The sequence below is a fragment of the Acinonyx jubatus genome, chromosome B2 (assembly GCF_027475565.1).
Source record: "Acinonyx jubatus isolate Ajub_Pintada_27869175 chromosome B2, VMU_Ajub_asm_v1.0, whole genome shotgun sequence".
In the NCBI taxonomy this organism is placed as follows: Eukaryota; Metazoa; Chordata; class Mammalia; order Carnivora; family Felidae; genus Acinonyx; species Acinonyx jubatus.
Window position 1 is genome coordinate 17,580,710 of NC_069385.1, and position 16,387 is coordinate 17,597,096.

General features: G+C 44.0%; 1 protein-coding gene across 5 annotated transcripts in view; it reads right to left on the reverse strand.

The window, feature by feature from the left end:
• Positions 1 to 1,122: 1,122 nt before the first annotated feature.
• Positions 1,123 to 16,387, reverse strand: part of UST (uronyl 2-sulfotransferase) — a 312,146-nt gene continuing 296,881 nt past the window's right edge. Inside the window, exons 8-9 of one of the 5 annotated variants that reach the window (XM_053223346.1) lie at positions 15,412 to 15,691; positions 1,126 to 1,434 (exon numbers count right to left, since the gene is read on the reverse strand). In XM_053223346.1, coding sequence (XP_053079321.1) covers positions 1,305 to 1,434; positions 15,412 to 15,691 — 410 coding nt within the window. In that variant the 3' untranslated portion in view covers positions 1,126 to 1,304. Of the gene's footprint in view, positions 1,435 to 12,633; positions 15,692 to 16,387 lie in introns of those variants that run through there. The other 4 variants (XM_027056660.2, XM_027056661.2, XM_027056663.2 and 1 more) reach the window with 4 other exon arrangements.

Here is a 16,387-nt window from a genome sequence, read left to right on the forward strand (position 1 = left end):
CCTGGGCTAACATGGGACGCCAGACCCAAGGCAAGTTTGAATGGTGTATGTAATTCTTGTTGAGGGTGAAAGGTATCTCAGTGAAGCCCCATAAATGTGTTGGAAAACAAAAAGTAAGATAAAAGAGTGCCTGGAAACAGAGAATGGGACTCCTGAGGGGCAGAAGAGAGAGCTAGGCAGCACAACGGGAAGAGCAAAGTCGGCCACCGGCCATTAAGTTCAGCCAAGTGATGATTCAAAGATGGGTCTGAGGGGTTAAATCCACTGAAGTTGTATACAACTCACCAGGGAGGGCAAATGTGAATAATAGTTGGCTATTTAGGGGCGCCTGGGTGGCTCTGTCGGTTGAGTGTCCAACTTCGGCTCAAGTCATGATCCCATGGTTCACAGGTTCAAGCCCTGCATCGGGCTCTGTGCTGATGGCTCAGAGCCGGGAGCCTGCCTCAGATTCTGTGTCTCCCTCTCTCTCTGCCCCTCCCCGACTTGCACCCTGTCTCTCAAACATGAATAAATGTTAAAAAAATTTTTTTTAAATTGGCTATTTAGTTTAATAGAGAGAGGTGAACTTGGTAAGTTTCCTGAAAAATCCACTTTTAGCTGTCACCTATAGAATGATCTTGCCCTGAGGTCACTGCTCCAAGCGCATGCCCAATGATTCAGGTGGCGAAGTGGCTTTAGGCTAAAATGACCTGTCAGTTCTACGCACGCCTCTGGAATTCACCATCAATATCTAAAACTCCTCAGAGCCTACATCCTGTCTCATAATCTCATCTCCAGAGAGCCATGGCTCCCCTGCTCTGCTCCTTGCGCCCGCCAGCCTCCCTCCGTTGTTAACCCCCACAGTGTATACAAACAAGTTGTGGTGACATTCACAAGCTCTAGCCTTGAGGTTAGCGTAAGGGAGTTTTGCTGAGCTGAGATGCTGGGCGCCCGCTAGGCTCACCCACAAACTAAGGATCTGGCTTGCACATTTGGATACAAATTCATGCACTTGCAAGTTATAGTTTGCCACGGGTAGTGAGATTGTGATTTAATTTTATTCTTTGAATTTGTTACACTTTCACATTTAAAAATAAAATTATTACCAGTTTATTTTCACAAAAGTAGCTGTTTATTGTGACCAATTATGGAACTACTGGGCAGAGCTCTCAAAAACAAATCTAAAAAGACACAGTAGTGACCACTCTTCCGGATGGCTACTCATTCACAACATTTACCAGTCTCTGGGATCATGTGATCTATGGGAATCCTCCTTCTGATCTTCCAGTTGGTGCAAGAGTGGGGGCCTGACTCAGCGAAATCAATCAGTGTCTTTCCTCAAGATTTTTCTGAACTGTAACTAGCCAGGAGCCAGCCAGCTCCTTTGTGGTGACTGAAGCTGTGAGTGAGGTCTGGAAGCTTTGAAGCCAGGCGGGGGACACACTTCCTGCTGGTCTGCAATGACAGAGAGAGACAGAGAGACACCTCATAGTTCCTGGTTGTTCAGTTGCCTTTGAGTCCAGCTCACCCTAGTCCTTCTTGCATTTTGGTTTTCAATTCTTCCTTTGATTTATACCTTTTACCCTTCCAACAAATTTCCTTTTTGTCTGAACTGGTTAGAGCTGGATTTCTGGCACCTGAAACCAACAAGTCCACACAATTAACAAAAGTATATTTATAAGTACTCAAGAATAAAGTTGGACTCAAGTTGTAAAATAAGTGAAATCGACAGGAGCGGCTGGGTGGCTCAGTTGGTTGAGTGCCCAACTCTTGATGTCGGCTCAGGTCATGATCTTGTGGTCATGAGACGGAGCCCCGCGTTGAGCTCCACGCTGACGGTGATGCCTGCTTGGAATTCTGTCTCTCCCTCTCTCCTCTCTCTCTCTGCACCTCATGCTCTCTCTCCCTCAAAATAAATACATAAACATTGAAAAATAAAAAAGAAATCGACAATATGTCTTAACACAGAAAGCAGCTGGCTTTGGGTGTCGGACCTTGTGCAGGACAGAGGGAGTTCAAAAAGCAGAGACAAATGGAGGTTATTGGTTCAGAGCCTCAGATCATTCTGTTCATTTAGGAGGTGGAACTTGTCTTCTTGGCTCTATGTAGAAACAAACAATAACGGGATTGTCCAAACCCTGGTTATCACCATAAACATGATAGGTCACTTCTCTCATTTATGAATGTGATGCTCGGGGTAACGAATTTACAAGTGAATGAAAGATAAACGTATTTTCTGATTCAATGAGCTAGAAAACAATCCCTGCATTAATTTGGCAACCTGAAGATATGTGAGCACTGCCAAAGAGAAAATCTGAGCAAATTGTTAGAGTTACTCTACAAGAATAAACAACTTTACAGAGGAGTTTGTGTGCTACACAGCAAGTTCCATTTCAACAAATGTTCAACTGTAATGAAAGTAGTTAGAAATACCAGGGCATGGCTTAATTATGTGAGGAATATTTGACACAGTGAAATTTAAAATGACCTGCCTAACTACAAAATAACTCATCCAAGCAAAAAGCTCCAGCTTCCAGTTCTATCTGTATCCTATGGAAAATTGTATTTGCTATCGGCAAATGTGTGTTTCTACTGAGTTTTAGAAATGGCCTGCTGCAGATATGTGGGAAGCAGGTCATGATGGAGCCAGTTCCACCTTTGGGAGGCTGGTTAGAGTGGTAAAGCCAGAGGGAAAGAATTTTGAGTTCACATCGAAATCGACCATACGATAATGAGACTAGATTTTTTTAAAAATTGACATACTGTAACGTACAAACTCTAATTCAAGTAAAAGCTATGTTCACATTTCTTGGAAGCTGAGAGATATCATTAGCACGGTATTTTAGAGGGAGACCTTGAGTCATCTGATCTGACATGCCTGATGTCTTTAGATGATTCTAGATTTGGGATTTGATGCTGTAGCTATGAAATCAGCACTTTTTGGCAGGCAGCGCTTTCAAACTAGTTAGAATCTCAGTGTTTATTTTATTGTGGGTTTTGATACGAATTACTAAACTACTTTTCAGGAATGTACCAATTTTATTCCCATCAGCAGAGTATTTCATCATGCCCTCTGTTCATCCCATGCATTAGCACACTTAACCTAGTTTGTCACTGAAGTACCAACAGTGATGTCACAATGTCACTTCAAATTTCTTTGATTATTCATGAAAATAAACACTTCCTCTTATTTCTTAGCCTTTGCAGAGCTAATTTTTGAGAATGAATATGTTCTTTGCACGTTTGTGTTGATTTATATAAGTTCTTTATATATATAGTGATTTCAATCTTTTTTTATGCCATTTCTGCCACAAGTATTTCTTCATTTTTAAATTGTGACTCAATTTGGAACCTCAGTGATTCTCATTCCTTTTTTCTTCGTGATTTCTCCCACTGTGCTTGCCTTTAAAGCCCTTCCTCATCCCCAAATCAGATTCCCCTGTGATTTATGCTCACTTGTACAATATAACGTAAATCCTGTCAATTCACTGGATCATAGAGACATATTTGGGGTAACAGCGTGAAATCACTTTAATTTTGAATAGTATTTTTTAATTTATTCTATTTAAAAGAAAAAAAAAGAGAAGACGAGAAAAGAGAGCATAATGGAAAGACAGAGATCTGTAGTCCCTGAGATCCTGGGGTGTTTGTTGGGTCTGTGTCTCTGTATAGAAGAGGAAACCAGCACTGACTTGCCTCTGCCCTCGCAGTGCTTCTGGGCTTTGGGTTAGTGTTCTGGCCGGAGTCAGGAAGATAGCTAGAGGCCTGGATTTGCTAACAACAGCCCCAGTGCAAGTTACAACGAAAACACAAATGTCTCCTATCTCACCTGACCATCAAGTGGATTAGGTGCCTGGAAACCCAGGGATGAAATGAGGGGCAGTCTTTTTGGAAAGGGAGGTGAGTGGGGGAGGGAGGAGCCTGGGAAGTCTGATTCCTAGGGAACCTTTGCCTTCAGGTTCCCTCCCCCTCTCCTTCCTCACTCTTAAGCCCTGCCCCCAAAACTTGGACACTAATTTACAAGGAATGAAAAGGAGACTTTTTTTTTTTAATGTTTATTTTTGAGAGAACATGCAAGCGGGGGAGGGGCAGAGAGAGGGGGACAGAAGATCCCATGCGGGCTTTGCCCTGACAGCAGAGAGCCCCCACGTGGGACATCGTGAGATCATGACCTGAGCTGAAGTTTGACACTTAACCAACTGAGCCACCCAGGCGCCCCGAAAAGGAGACATTTTTAGATTTCTTCTCAACCCAGTTTATCTCTGGAATCATTTTTCTCTTAATTTCTTGAAACTAAAATTTGTATTGAAGTAATAAGTGGAACATAGTAAAGATCAAACCAGGTAAAATATAGGTCTTACTCCAGTCAAATCTCCCCACGAAAGGCCTGTGTCTGGAATTAGAGCTTCAGAAATGCCCCAAGTGAGGGGAGGAGCTGTTTTCTATTATGTTCAATTAAACTCTCAGGCTAAGGGTTCAAGTGCTATGTTGCCATCAACTCATAAGAGAACCCTGCAATTATTATGTGATAAACACAACTAATGAATGAATGGATGAAGGAAGGAAGGAAGGAAGGAAATGAATGAAGGAAAATGAAAAGCATTTCCTATACAAGAGGAATAGAAAAGGAATCAGAGGATTCTAGAATCAGTTCAGCCACTATGCAACCTATCTGAGCCTCCTTGAGCTTCAGTTTTCTAATCTATTCCAGCTGTCTATCCACAGAGTTGATGTAACGTATTTGAAAGCGTTTTTAAACATGGTCTGGAACTATACATTCTGGACATTGATCAGAGTTTAGCTGGCCAATACTAAATAATACTTATAACTATGGAAACCCTTTGCTTTTCAATCACTTCAGTGTAAGGGAGAACCTAGATGTACAGGTTAATAATTTTCAGGGTGAGAATGCCAATAAATGATTCCTACTCTTCCTGGGATATATGGTTGGCCAGTTTCTTTGAGGGCTGGTGCTCATAAGCCTGAGGTCAGAGATCTGCTTTTGGATCAATCAGTTTTGCTATGTTTTCCACCCAAATCGGTCTGAAGCCGTCTAAGATAGGCAGGTGTCTAATCCATCATCTTTGCTAGAAAAATTAATCAGGCCATCTTACTGATGGTGAACCAGTGCTCCGGTGTCTGTATGTGCTTACCTGGAAGTCAAAGAATAATTAGTGTAAAAGAAAAGAAACCACAGGCTTGAAGGAAAAGACTTGTTTTAAGAAAAAATATCAAAACCAGAAGCTCTGTGTATTCTGGGTAGTCAACTACAACTGGCTTTCCCAACCTTTTTCTCATATAATGGCGCATCTAAAATATGACTAGACTTGTATGGTAGTATGCTGATGTCAACTGGGGGGAATTTGGGACCCAGTCCCAGCTGCTTGTGGCCACACAGAGGGATGAGGGGATCGATGTAATGCCCGTTAGGAACCCTGCCTCCGAGGACAGTGAGATCCAGGAAGGGATGACCAGGCTCGCTGGACTCAACACATCCACACATCTCAAATGGAGCCCCTCTGCCCGCTAGGGCAGCCCTCTCACTCCATCACTCTCTCCATCATTTATAGCACTTGTATCTGTATCCAGCTGGAAATACCTGAGTTAATACTATATTTTCCCTTGGTTCCTTTGGGTCCATTCAACTCAAATATTCACAGAGGACCTTTGTAGCGGGCACTATTTTCCATTGGTTGAAATCATTCCTGGGGCCATCTTTAAGTTCTGTCTCCTGTCCTTCTTCTCCAGTCTCTTCCCCAGCCCCCGTCCACGCCCCGGGCACACATGGTGATGACTAACGAGGGTTTTGCCCAGCATTCCTTCACCCATTATACAGTCAGAGGCAGAATTCCATCCAGATGTTCCCCATCTTCTGTGTGCCACCCACTGGCCAAAGCCAGCTAAGAGGCAGCAGGCAGGGAGCCCGGGTGACACAATTCACAGGCAGGGCTCAGTGTCTCAGGAGACGGAGCCTGCGAAGAAGGGTAGTGAAAGGAGGCGAGCTCTGGGAGGGCAAAGGGAGAATGGTCTGCTCACCTGCCAATGGATTTAGAAAAAGAAAAACGATTTCCTCGTGTTTCTTTTCTCTTCTGAAAGGACTAAGGGTTCCTCACCGTTCTCAGCATAAAATAAAAATTTCTTCCCAAATCCTTGGCAGTCAGGCTCAGTTTTATCCCGCCTTCTCGGATATGCATCCCGGCCTTGTCACTCACTGGGCTACCACAGGCGCGTTATTTAACCTCCGTGGGGGTCTTTATTTCCCATTATACAAACAGGGTACAATACTGTTCTTGTAGACCTACTGAAAGGTCAGCTTTCCTTTGTGCTTTAGATCGGCCCTGTATTTTTTATACACATTCCACTGTCCCTGGAGGGGGACAAATTCCACATGAAACCTCCTCCTCGTTCAAGTCTTCACCCACCTCTCACCTCCGTATTCAGCTCCTGCGCGTGGCAATAAGTTTGTACGTTAAGCATATCTGAACTGAGGTTTATCTGAATCTTTGCCTAGTTTGCACTGCCTTGCTGATGGAGCGATATGGGATTCTTCTTCCTACATCCTCGTTTTGCTTCATTGTACCCACCTCGTCCTCACCGCTACAGCTGCGGTGGTGGTGTTTATTGCTTGAGGGTTATGATGACCGCGTGACGCAACTCTTGATTACCGAATGGGAACTTCAATCGTGTTGTAATTATACAACGCACTCAGGAAGGGTGATCTGATGAAGACCAATTTAAAAAATACTATCGTAATTTCAAAACAAGGGCAACAACATGAAAGCATGGCACACGGCTTGGGAAAGATAATACCCTATGAATCGACGGACAGTGTGAACATTGCGTGATTTTTTTTTTTAATTTTTAATGTTTATTTATTTTTGAGAGAGAGAGAGAGAGAGAGAGAGAGAGACAACGAATGGGGCTGGGGAACAGAGAGGGAGACACGGAATCCAAAGCAGGCTCCAGGCTCTGAGCTGTCAGCACAGAGCCTGATGCGGGATTTGAACTCACACGTGGCGAGATCGTGACTTGAGCTGAAGTTTGCCCCTTAACCGACTGAGCCACCCAGGTGCCCCAATGTGCACGTTGTGTTTTAAATACACTAACCGTGACTTCCTTCTGGGCCACACTCCTCTAAAGCATGGGAGGAAAATAAGCAGGTGTGGGAGAGAAATCAGGCTTGGAAAGACGTTGGGACTTCCTGAGTAAATTGTTATGGCTCCGGCTCCCCCTAGTGTACTGAACAACACAGGTACTCCAGTGTGCAAAAGCTGAGCTCAAGCTCAGGAGCCAGTATTCTTCTCTCCAGCCGCCAGCCTTACCTGAACAACTGGAGATCTCCATTTTGCCACCGTTTCCTCCCTACTGCACAACCAACCACAGATCGGAGACGAAATGGGGCAGATGTTCTGTATCCAAACTGATTTGAGCACCGATCTTCGTGGAAGGACTGAATTGATTCGAGGCATCCAAGAAATATTTAAAAGCATGTAAAAATTGCTTTAAAAAGAGTTGCCAACTTTCTCATGAAGTAGGGGATGTAATTAAGGAGCATAAGCAAAAATTAAAGACGGTTCCTTGTTAATTATTTTACTACACATTTTATCGGCCCCTGCCTTCTATTTATCAAACCGTTAGGCATCTGTAAATATATTTTCCTCAAGCAAGACACAGAGACCACTGGGAAGACCAAAGATCGAACCATAGTGGAAGGAAAGTAACTCTTCCAATGGGGAAAAAAATGACATATTAAAGCAATGTTTCTTAAAGTGTAATCTCCCAAGAACACTAGTTCCACAGTTATTAATGGGTCTTACTTAAAAAAAAATTTTTTTTAGGGGCGCCTGGGTGGCTCAGTCGGTTGAGCGGCCGACTTCGGCTCAGGTCATGATCTCGCGGTCCGTGAGTTCGAGCCCCACGTCGGGCTCTGTGCTGACAGCTCAGAGCCTGGAGCCTGTTTCACATTCTGTGTCTCCCTCTCTCTGACCCTCCCCCGTTCATGCTCTGTCTCTCTCTGTCTCAAAAATAAATAAACGTTAAAAAAAATTAAAAAAATTTTTTTTCAATGTTTATTTATTTTTGAGAGACAGAGCACGATCGGGGGGAAGGGCAGAGAGAGAGGGAGACACAGAATCTGAAGCAGGCTCCAGGCTCTGAGCTGTCACCACAGAGCCCGACGTGGGGCTCGAACTCACGGACCGTGAGATCATGACCTGAGCCAAAGTTGGACGGTCAGCCGACTGAGCCACCCAGGCGCCCCTAATGGGTCTTAATTAGGCTTTCATGATAAGTCGTTTTGAGACATGTGGGGTTAAACAAAGAGAAACTGACTTTTTAAAACTTCAGTATTCTTCTAAACCCTTAGTGTGCTCTTAAAACCCCACTGTGTGACACTTAGAGCTAACGCATTTCCCAAATTGTCTAACACCATGATTTTTTTTTTCATGCCTATCCCACACACCTGGTTTGTGAATTATATTTTGGGAACGAATATGCCCTGGATGAGAATTTCATTAACTTTCAGTCGAAGATGGAGAACGATTAGGAAAGTAAGCCAGAGGAGGAAAGGAAATGGTATTTGATACAAGCAGCCAATAAGGTGGCTATAAAGAAGTCTGTGATCAGCGAAACATTAGTGATGCAACAGATTCAGAGTCCGAGAGTGGCAGTCCTATAATGGGGTCAGAAGGACTGACTGTGGCGAATGCATCGCCAGCCCACGCAATCATTACCAGACTTCTCCCAAAACGTCATAGCACTGATGCCATCGTGAGAACGCGAAAGACTGCAAAAAGCACAGTGCCCCATCCTATGGGGTTTTCCACTTTTAATACAACTTTTCTTGTGCACTACCTGTACTAATTGATGTGGACGTTTTAGGACCTTTATTACAAACAGGATCATAGAGACACAGGGTACTTTGAGGAAGTTAGAAGATGCCTGTATTTAGCGGAAGCGGTGAGTTTGAGAGGATTCCGATAAGTCACAGCTCGACAAACTCTTCTCAAAGGGAGTGTTAGAGAAAAATGGAAGTCCATACAGTGGCTTGTCTTGGATGATGGCACATGATAAGAATACTGACTCATGTCCACTAGAATGTGTCTGTTCCTATTGGCTCCATTCACACTTCAGAAGTGCTGCTGTCCATGGACTCATTGGGACATTGGGTGACAACACGTTCAGTCATGAGGGTTTCGGGGGCATCAACGGACCTACAATGATGTGTAATTGTAGGTTCTCTTGTTGAGGACGCAGCGTTTCGTGGAGAAAACAAAGATTCATCAGCCCCCAATGGATTGTGGCTCTTAGTCTCTTAGCATATGGGGGTGGAGGGTGCGACAAAGTCCATTCCAGAAGCAACTCTTGGGCTTCAGTGGACCTCCTATTTTCCAGCTGGGTGGACTTCAGGCACGGAGAGGTCAAGTGATTTAGTCAAGCGCCTGATGAAGTCGAGCGGCTGGGACGTGATTTCAGGGACTTTGCTGGTCTACAGCTCTTGCCCGAGTCAGTCAACAGCCCTGTTTCCTGGTTCTAGGCGCTTCTCTAGCTGCACCACACAGTCAGCATGCTGTGTCCTGCGTGGCCGACCTCCCGGCTGTCTCTGCTCACGACTGGAATAGGAGGCGTGTTACAGGTCAAGTCTGAATGTTCTGGCAGCACAGCGTAAGGCAGATTGCTCCATGCCTGCTCAAAGCATACAGTGTCTGGCGAAAGCCAGATTGAAGATAGCTAAACTCACACGCCAAGATTCCAAAGGAAAAACTTAGCTCACATTTTTCCTCTGCACGGTGATTTTTCTTTCCCCTCCTTTTTTTTCTCTTCCTTTTTTTTTTTTTTTTAAAGGGAATCCCCATGTTTACACGTTGAAATCCAAAGTGCACCAGTGGTCAGTTCACAATTCTGTGACCCATGAACATCTGTGGGCCAGGGTGTTCCTTGGGAATCGGCGGTGCCGGGCGCCGTGAGCCAAGCCTGCCCTACGCAGAAAGGAATTCTCCAGTGAGTGAAGCAGTCAGCGAGGGAAGAGGCCTGGGAGCGTTCAGGGCCTGGTTACTCTCTAGCTCGGGTTTTCCAGAGGCATGTCTGCACTCGACTTCAACTAGTTTTATGAGCTGTATTTGACTTTAGTTTTTGAGGCAGGTCCTTCTGAAGCTCCTTAGAGGAAGCAGAACATGAATCTTCATTTTACCTTTAGGAAAAATAGAACTCTCTAATCTGCGGTGGGCAAAATGGGATAAGAAGCCCTCTTTGTCCTTTGAGTAGAGAGAAAAATCTCAGAGGGAACAGGTTTATTTTGACATCTGTCCCGGAGGACTTAGTGCTTAGTTAGGGTCTCCCTCTGTGGAAGGGGGTCCCATAGGCCCCACAGCCGGGCAAGCTGCAGGGAGAGATGGCTTCAGTGTGGCGGGTGGCACTGGGGGTGGTTGAATGTGCCTTATCGTTTCCATTCTGGATTTAGGTCGGTAGAGGGACTTTGGCGGTATCGTCGTTTTGATTTGTTCAGTATTCACAAATTCATCGAACCCTCAACGGCAAAACTTAGCATGTGGTGTATTTGAATCTTGTATATTTCTGGAGTTTTTTTTTTTTTTTTGCCTTGTTCTAAATTTTTTTTAATGTTGATTTATTTTCTAAGAGAGAGAGAGAGAGAGAGAGAATGAGCTGGGGAGGGGCAGAGAGAGAGGGAGACACAGAATCCAAAGCAGGGTCCAGGCTCCGAACTGTCAGCACAGAGCCCGATGCGGGGCTTGAACCCACGAACTGCGAGATCGTGACCTAAGCCGAAGTCGGACACTTAACCGACTGAGCCACCCAGGAACCCCTGTTTCTGGACTTTCAATTCCTTACGTATAAAAAAAGGACAAGGGCCAGATGGCCGCCCAGCCCCATGGCAGTTCGAGGGTTCTGTGAGTTTAGGCTTGCTTCTCTCCTAGTTGGAGACCAGTTCCTCTGCTCCAACTTCTCTGCTGTAGTCTGGGTGCTGTAAGAAGAACCGTGTCCCCCACAAAATTCATATGCTCAAGTCCTAACAACCAGTACCTCAGAATGTGGCTGTATTTGGAGACAGGGTCTCTACAGGGGTAATCAAGTTAACATGAGGCCATCAGCATGGGCCCTAATCCAATACGAGTGGTGTCCTTATTAAAGGAAGAATTTGGGGGCGCCTGGGTGGCTCAGTGGGTTAAGTGTTCCACTTCAGCTCAGGTCACAATCTCGCGGTTCATGAGTTTGAGCCCCGCGTCGGGCTCTGTGCTGACAGCTCAGAGCCTGGAGCCTGCTTCGGATTCTGTGTCTCCCTCTCTCTCTGTCCCTCCCCCACTCATGCTCTGTTTCTCTCTCTCTCGAAAATAAACAAAGATTTTAAAAATTAAAAAAAAAAAAGAATTTGGACATAAATGAGTGTGCACAGAGGCGAGACCATGTGAAGACAGAGGGAGAAGATGCCCAGGTACAAGAAAGACACGGACCTCAGAAGAAACCGATGCTGCTGACATTGTGACCTCAAACCTCTAGCCTCCAGAAGTGTGAGAAAATAAATTTCCGTTGTTTAGGCCAGTCCATCTATGGCGCAAACACTCTGAGCTCTATATCACAGTGAGTTTTCTGAGCTGTGAAAGATGTTCTATGGTTTTTTTTTTTTTTTTTTTTAACAGACTCTTAATATTGGTTTTAGCCTAAAGCAGTCTTGTCTTTCCTAGGATATTTAAAATACTTAAAAAAAAAATGTTTTCTTCATCACCAGACATGAAGGAAATTTAGTAAAATAAACCCTCTTTACTTTTACTTGAAGGGAATTTCATAATTTCGACCCATAGAACAATTGTTCTGAATGCTTATGGATCATCAGTCCACCTTCTGAGAAATACTACCATTATCTACACGTTTCATTTAAGGCCAAATAGTTCGCTGGATGAACTTGTAGGTGAGAGCACATTTCTGAAGAACTTCGGACCAAACACGCAACTCCAGATGGGGTGTAGTCCGGGTTTTGTTCAATACTTCTGTCTTTAAAGGTCACTCGGAGTCAAACATCATGTGACCAAGTTACAGAACAAATTAAATGATAAAAAAAAAAAAAGGTAACCATTGGTCACTTGTTGTTTAAAACTCAGGCTCTTGCTTAAAGTAAAGCATGTTATCGCCAAAATAGATTTTTCTTTCCCTTAGTACCAAAACTCTGGTTCTTTCCTTTTACAAAATAGCCACAGGAGTTGGCATGGGGTGCCCAATTGCTAGAAAGCAGGGGACTCCCTGGCTCTCTGCAAGTCCCTTTTGAGGTGGCTGTGAAATTTCTCAGGGAGAGTGTTTCTGGATCAAAGCTGCTTGCTTGGGAGGGGAGAATCACCCAGCTTTTTGAGGCTCTGTGTGTCTGAGAAAGAGATCAGAGTACATGCTAAGAGGCGTGGTGGGAAGGGTTCTGACCAAACCCCGGACAGCAGACCAAGCAGGGCACGTGGAGGCAAGGTCAGGTGCACAGTATCGTGTCCACACAACTAGAGGAATGAATGCCTCGCTCATTTTCTCAGCCAGCTTTTTGGTGTCACCCAATGATAACACGAATAGAGTTTATAGATTAAAAGAAAACCCATCTTTCTAAAAATCACAGCTTGAAGGAAGAAGTTTGGCTGATTAAAAAGGCAGAGGGTGCTGGGAAAAACTGCAGGCACTTTTATTTCCAGCTAGGAACAGAATGGGGAAAAAATTGCAACTTATTTATATTCATTTATTTATATGGATGATGAATAAGTTAAGGAACACTTCATCTCAAACACAGATTGCTTTTATTTTAGCTAAGCTAATGTTTCAGTTCCATATATATTTTTGAATTTCCATCAATGTCAAACACCATTTTTTTCTTCCTTCTTCTTCTTAAAAAGAAAAAAAAAAAAAAAGGATTTACAAGCACTTTTACGGCACTCCAGAAGAGTAGGCTGAAGGTTCATAATAATAATTTTCCTTTTAAAAAACATCCATCAGACCAAAATAAAATCATTTTAATTAACTCCTTCCTGAGTAACTAAAACCTTGGAATGTGCTGAAAGGTTATAATAAATAAGGCAGTCAAAGATCAACCAGCTTAAAATGTATTTTTTTTTAAATTAAACTATGTAAAATGTACAATATATTTCATGAAGTACAAACTGCGTTGGGCTCAGGGCCAAAGAAATCCTGTCATGTGTGCCAATAAATTGATGAAGTGCCTTGACTTTTAGGACGCAGAGACTCTTTGTTGGGGCAAAAGAGCATTAAGGCCCTGCAAGTGAATAGGTCAGCATCTCTTGTTGGCATGGTCTAATGATCACTGCTGACAGTAAAGGCCTTTGAACACACAGCTGGAAGTGCTCGTGTGAACTTGCACTAGGACGATGCATTTTGCAAATGACCAATGGGTCCCGATGTTCTGACGAAAGCAGAGATCACTAAGCCAGTTCCATTTTATTTTCAGAGAGTGAGCCTGCACAGTGTGTAAACTAATTATCATTCTTTATATGCAGTTTCATAGAAATGACTCACAACGTACCAGGCGCTGTTCTTATCTTTTGTTTTTAATAGGACAGCTGTTCTCTGGGTTGCTTTTTAAGGTATGCCTAATGGTAGGGCCCTGGTCTCTCTACACAGGACAAAGGATATTTCCTCTTCTAAGAACATGTTTCTTAATCACGTCTCTGCCCCAGTTCTCTGAGGCAGAAAGGAGGCCCACCAGTGGCCAAATGCTGGACTTTGTGCCTCTGTGGTCCCAGCCTTCACTGGACTCCTGTGGGGTAGAGCCTTCTTAATACATCTCATGATAAAGTAGCTTTAGTGCACACTCGACAGGTTCCAAATGACTTGCTTTATATCTTGGCTACTGTCCAATTTTAGTGAACGAAGAAAAAACTCTAGAGAGACTTGTTGGTTTCTGAAAAGTAAAAAATGTGTAGCTTGTGTAAAGTCAGTCTTATTTACTATTAAGTACTCCCAACTCACACTCTGCTAGTGCTCTTGAAGGGCTGGCTCTAGGGGAGAAAACATGAAGGAGACAAAATCTGTCACATGTATCCCGTCTGCCACCACCCCCCACACCCCTGCTTCTCAGCTGGCTGTATGTTATCCACCCAGAAATATATGCGTATCCAGAGCGGGGGGGCGCAGTTAAAGATGAAAACATTTCAGTATCCAAAGATCCACGGGGTCATGAGTCGGGGGCAGATGACAGGAGAGGAATGGGGAGAAGAGACATTTCAAGCAACGGAACTGCCCCACAGCTATGCACCACTCAGGGGGCAGACACCTGCTCATAAAGCTGGTCAGGCAGTCTCTTACCAGAAGCTCTTGCTTCTTGTCTTAATGTCTTAATAGGGGTTCTCAGGAAAGAGCTGCTTCCATAACAAAGGGGGTTGGAGTTTCACCGCTGCCTGAGTAGAACTCAGTACCCCTTTGGACCAAAACCAGGTACCCTTCAAGGGACCAGAAGGTGAAAGATGCCATTATGGTGGGACCCAGCTTGGCCAGGGGTTAGACTATGCATTGTCTGTGGGCAGGCTTAGAACTTCTGCCACAGGAGTCAAATGCCAGAGCTAAACCCATTCCCGGGTCTCCAGTGAAAACGATGCTGGGGAGAGAGATGCCATGTGGGTACAAAGAACACAACCGAACCAATTTTCTGATGTCACATGACCTCCAGAGATGCTCGTGCCTACACTTTTCCTTACACGGCAAACAAATTCTTTTCCCTGCTATGCTACTTTTAGATCCGTCAGAATGGTGCTTGGAAACGGAGGGTCTCAATGGAGCTTGCCCTGCACCTTGACCTTGGAAAGTACTCAAGGCTCTGGACTGGTTGGGGGTGTGGCACAAGCTGACTTGCCATTTCAGAGAGAAGTATGCTGCTGTTGGCAAAAGTGTCCCCTGAGATGGACCAGAGGCAGAATTCTACCCACGTGGGTGGAAACCACTCATCCAGGGGCATCCTCCCTTTTGAGGTCCTTATCAGTCTTACCTTCCCCTCTTAGACACTTCTAGAGTAGATTCCCTGGTGTCTGAAGTGGTTTTGTATTTCTACCGAATTATGGGTAAGCCTGGGTGTTTCCTACCACTGAGGTAATATCTTTACAAGTCATTTTACAAATGATAAATTATTGGGCTATGGGCTGTATTTCTCCCCCTCCTCTCATTATACTAGAGGGAAAAAGCTGTTATGATGAACTGCCCTGTGATGGCGCCATCTAGTGTACCTGGGAAGGATCCGGGGAACCAGGAAGACCCAGAATACAGTTAAGAAAGACCCGCAAAACCGGGCATCTCCCAATGACCCCAACATGTGGGAATGTTTCGTTCTTTTTAATGCAACTGAGCATTAATTTAGTCCCTTAAGGATTTTTCTTCCCCCAACAAAAAACTTTCTGGAAAAGGGAGATAAAGCCAGTGGAGGCAGCACAGTGATGGCATCACCTCTTATAAATATCTTCTAGCCACTTCTCGTCATCTTGTTCCTCATCATCGATCGGCTCCTCGGTTTCCAGTGGAGTTGGAATAAAGAACTGGGGTCTCAGAGGGGGCCTGCTGACGTGGGACTTCAGTCCAAACTTGCGTTTCAGCAGGTGGAACTGCTCTTTGACGTAGTGGTAGAACTCATACTCGTATCTCATTCGCTGGTAGAGAATCTGCACGGCCTCGGGGGAGGGGACAGTCTTCTTCACGGTCACAGTCATATTTCCAAGTTTCCTATGCTCTGGAAGAGAACCAGAGTTGCATATGAGCAGTCACCTGTAATGCTTTCGCGCAAAAGGAGTAATGATGTACTCTGCATTATGTACATAATACCGGCAGCTCCTATGGAAGGAACCTCAGCGTGCAAAGAATGGAAGGGGAAAAGGGTGCCCAACAATATTTAGAAAGATTTCACCTTAACCTAGGTGTTAATATCAACATTAGTTGACTAAATATAAACTACCTGACATTCTTTGCATGGGATGCCAACTATGTAATTTGACCACAATTCAACGAACTACAAATTACACGTTCCTTTGAGCAGCAAAATTGACCCATTTTTCCTTTTCTATTTCCTGTTACACACACCAAGGGCTTTCCTTTCAGGAAGAAGCACAGGAAAAAGCTCTCACCACTTGCCAATCATCTTGTTTTTTCTTTTAAAATATTGCTATGTATTATTGATAGTTTAACTAGATATAAAAGCTATTCGCAGTTCATTATTTCAACAGGGCATTTGTTAAGAAAAATAAAGGGAGAATTGCCAGATTTCTTAAACACAATGTTAACTGTGATAAATTGTGAGGGCTTTTTAAAATATGGTAAATTATAACTCAAATCTGCTTAGTTTTATATTAATGACTAAAAACACAATGTGTTATATATTTACATGTAATGCTTAACAAAAAATGTTATATGCATCATAAAATTTTAAGCT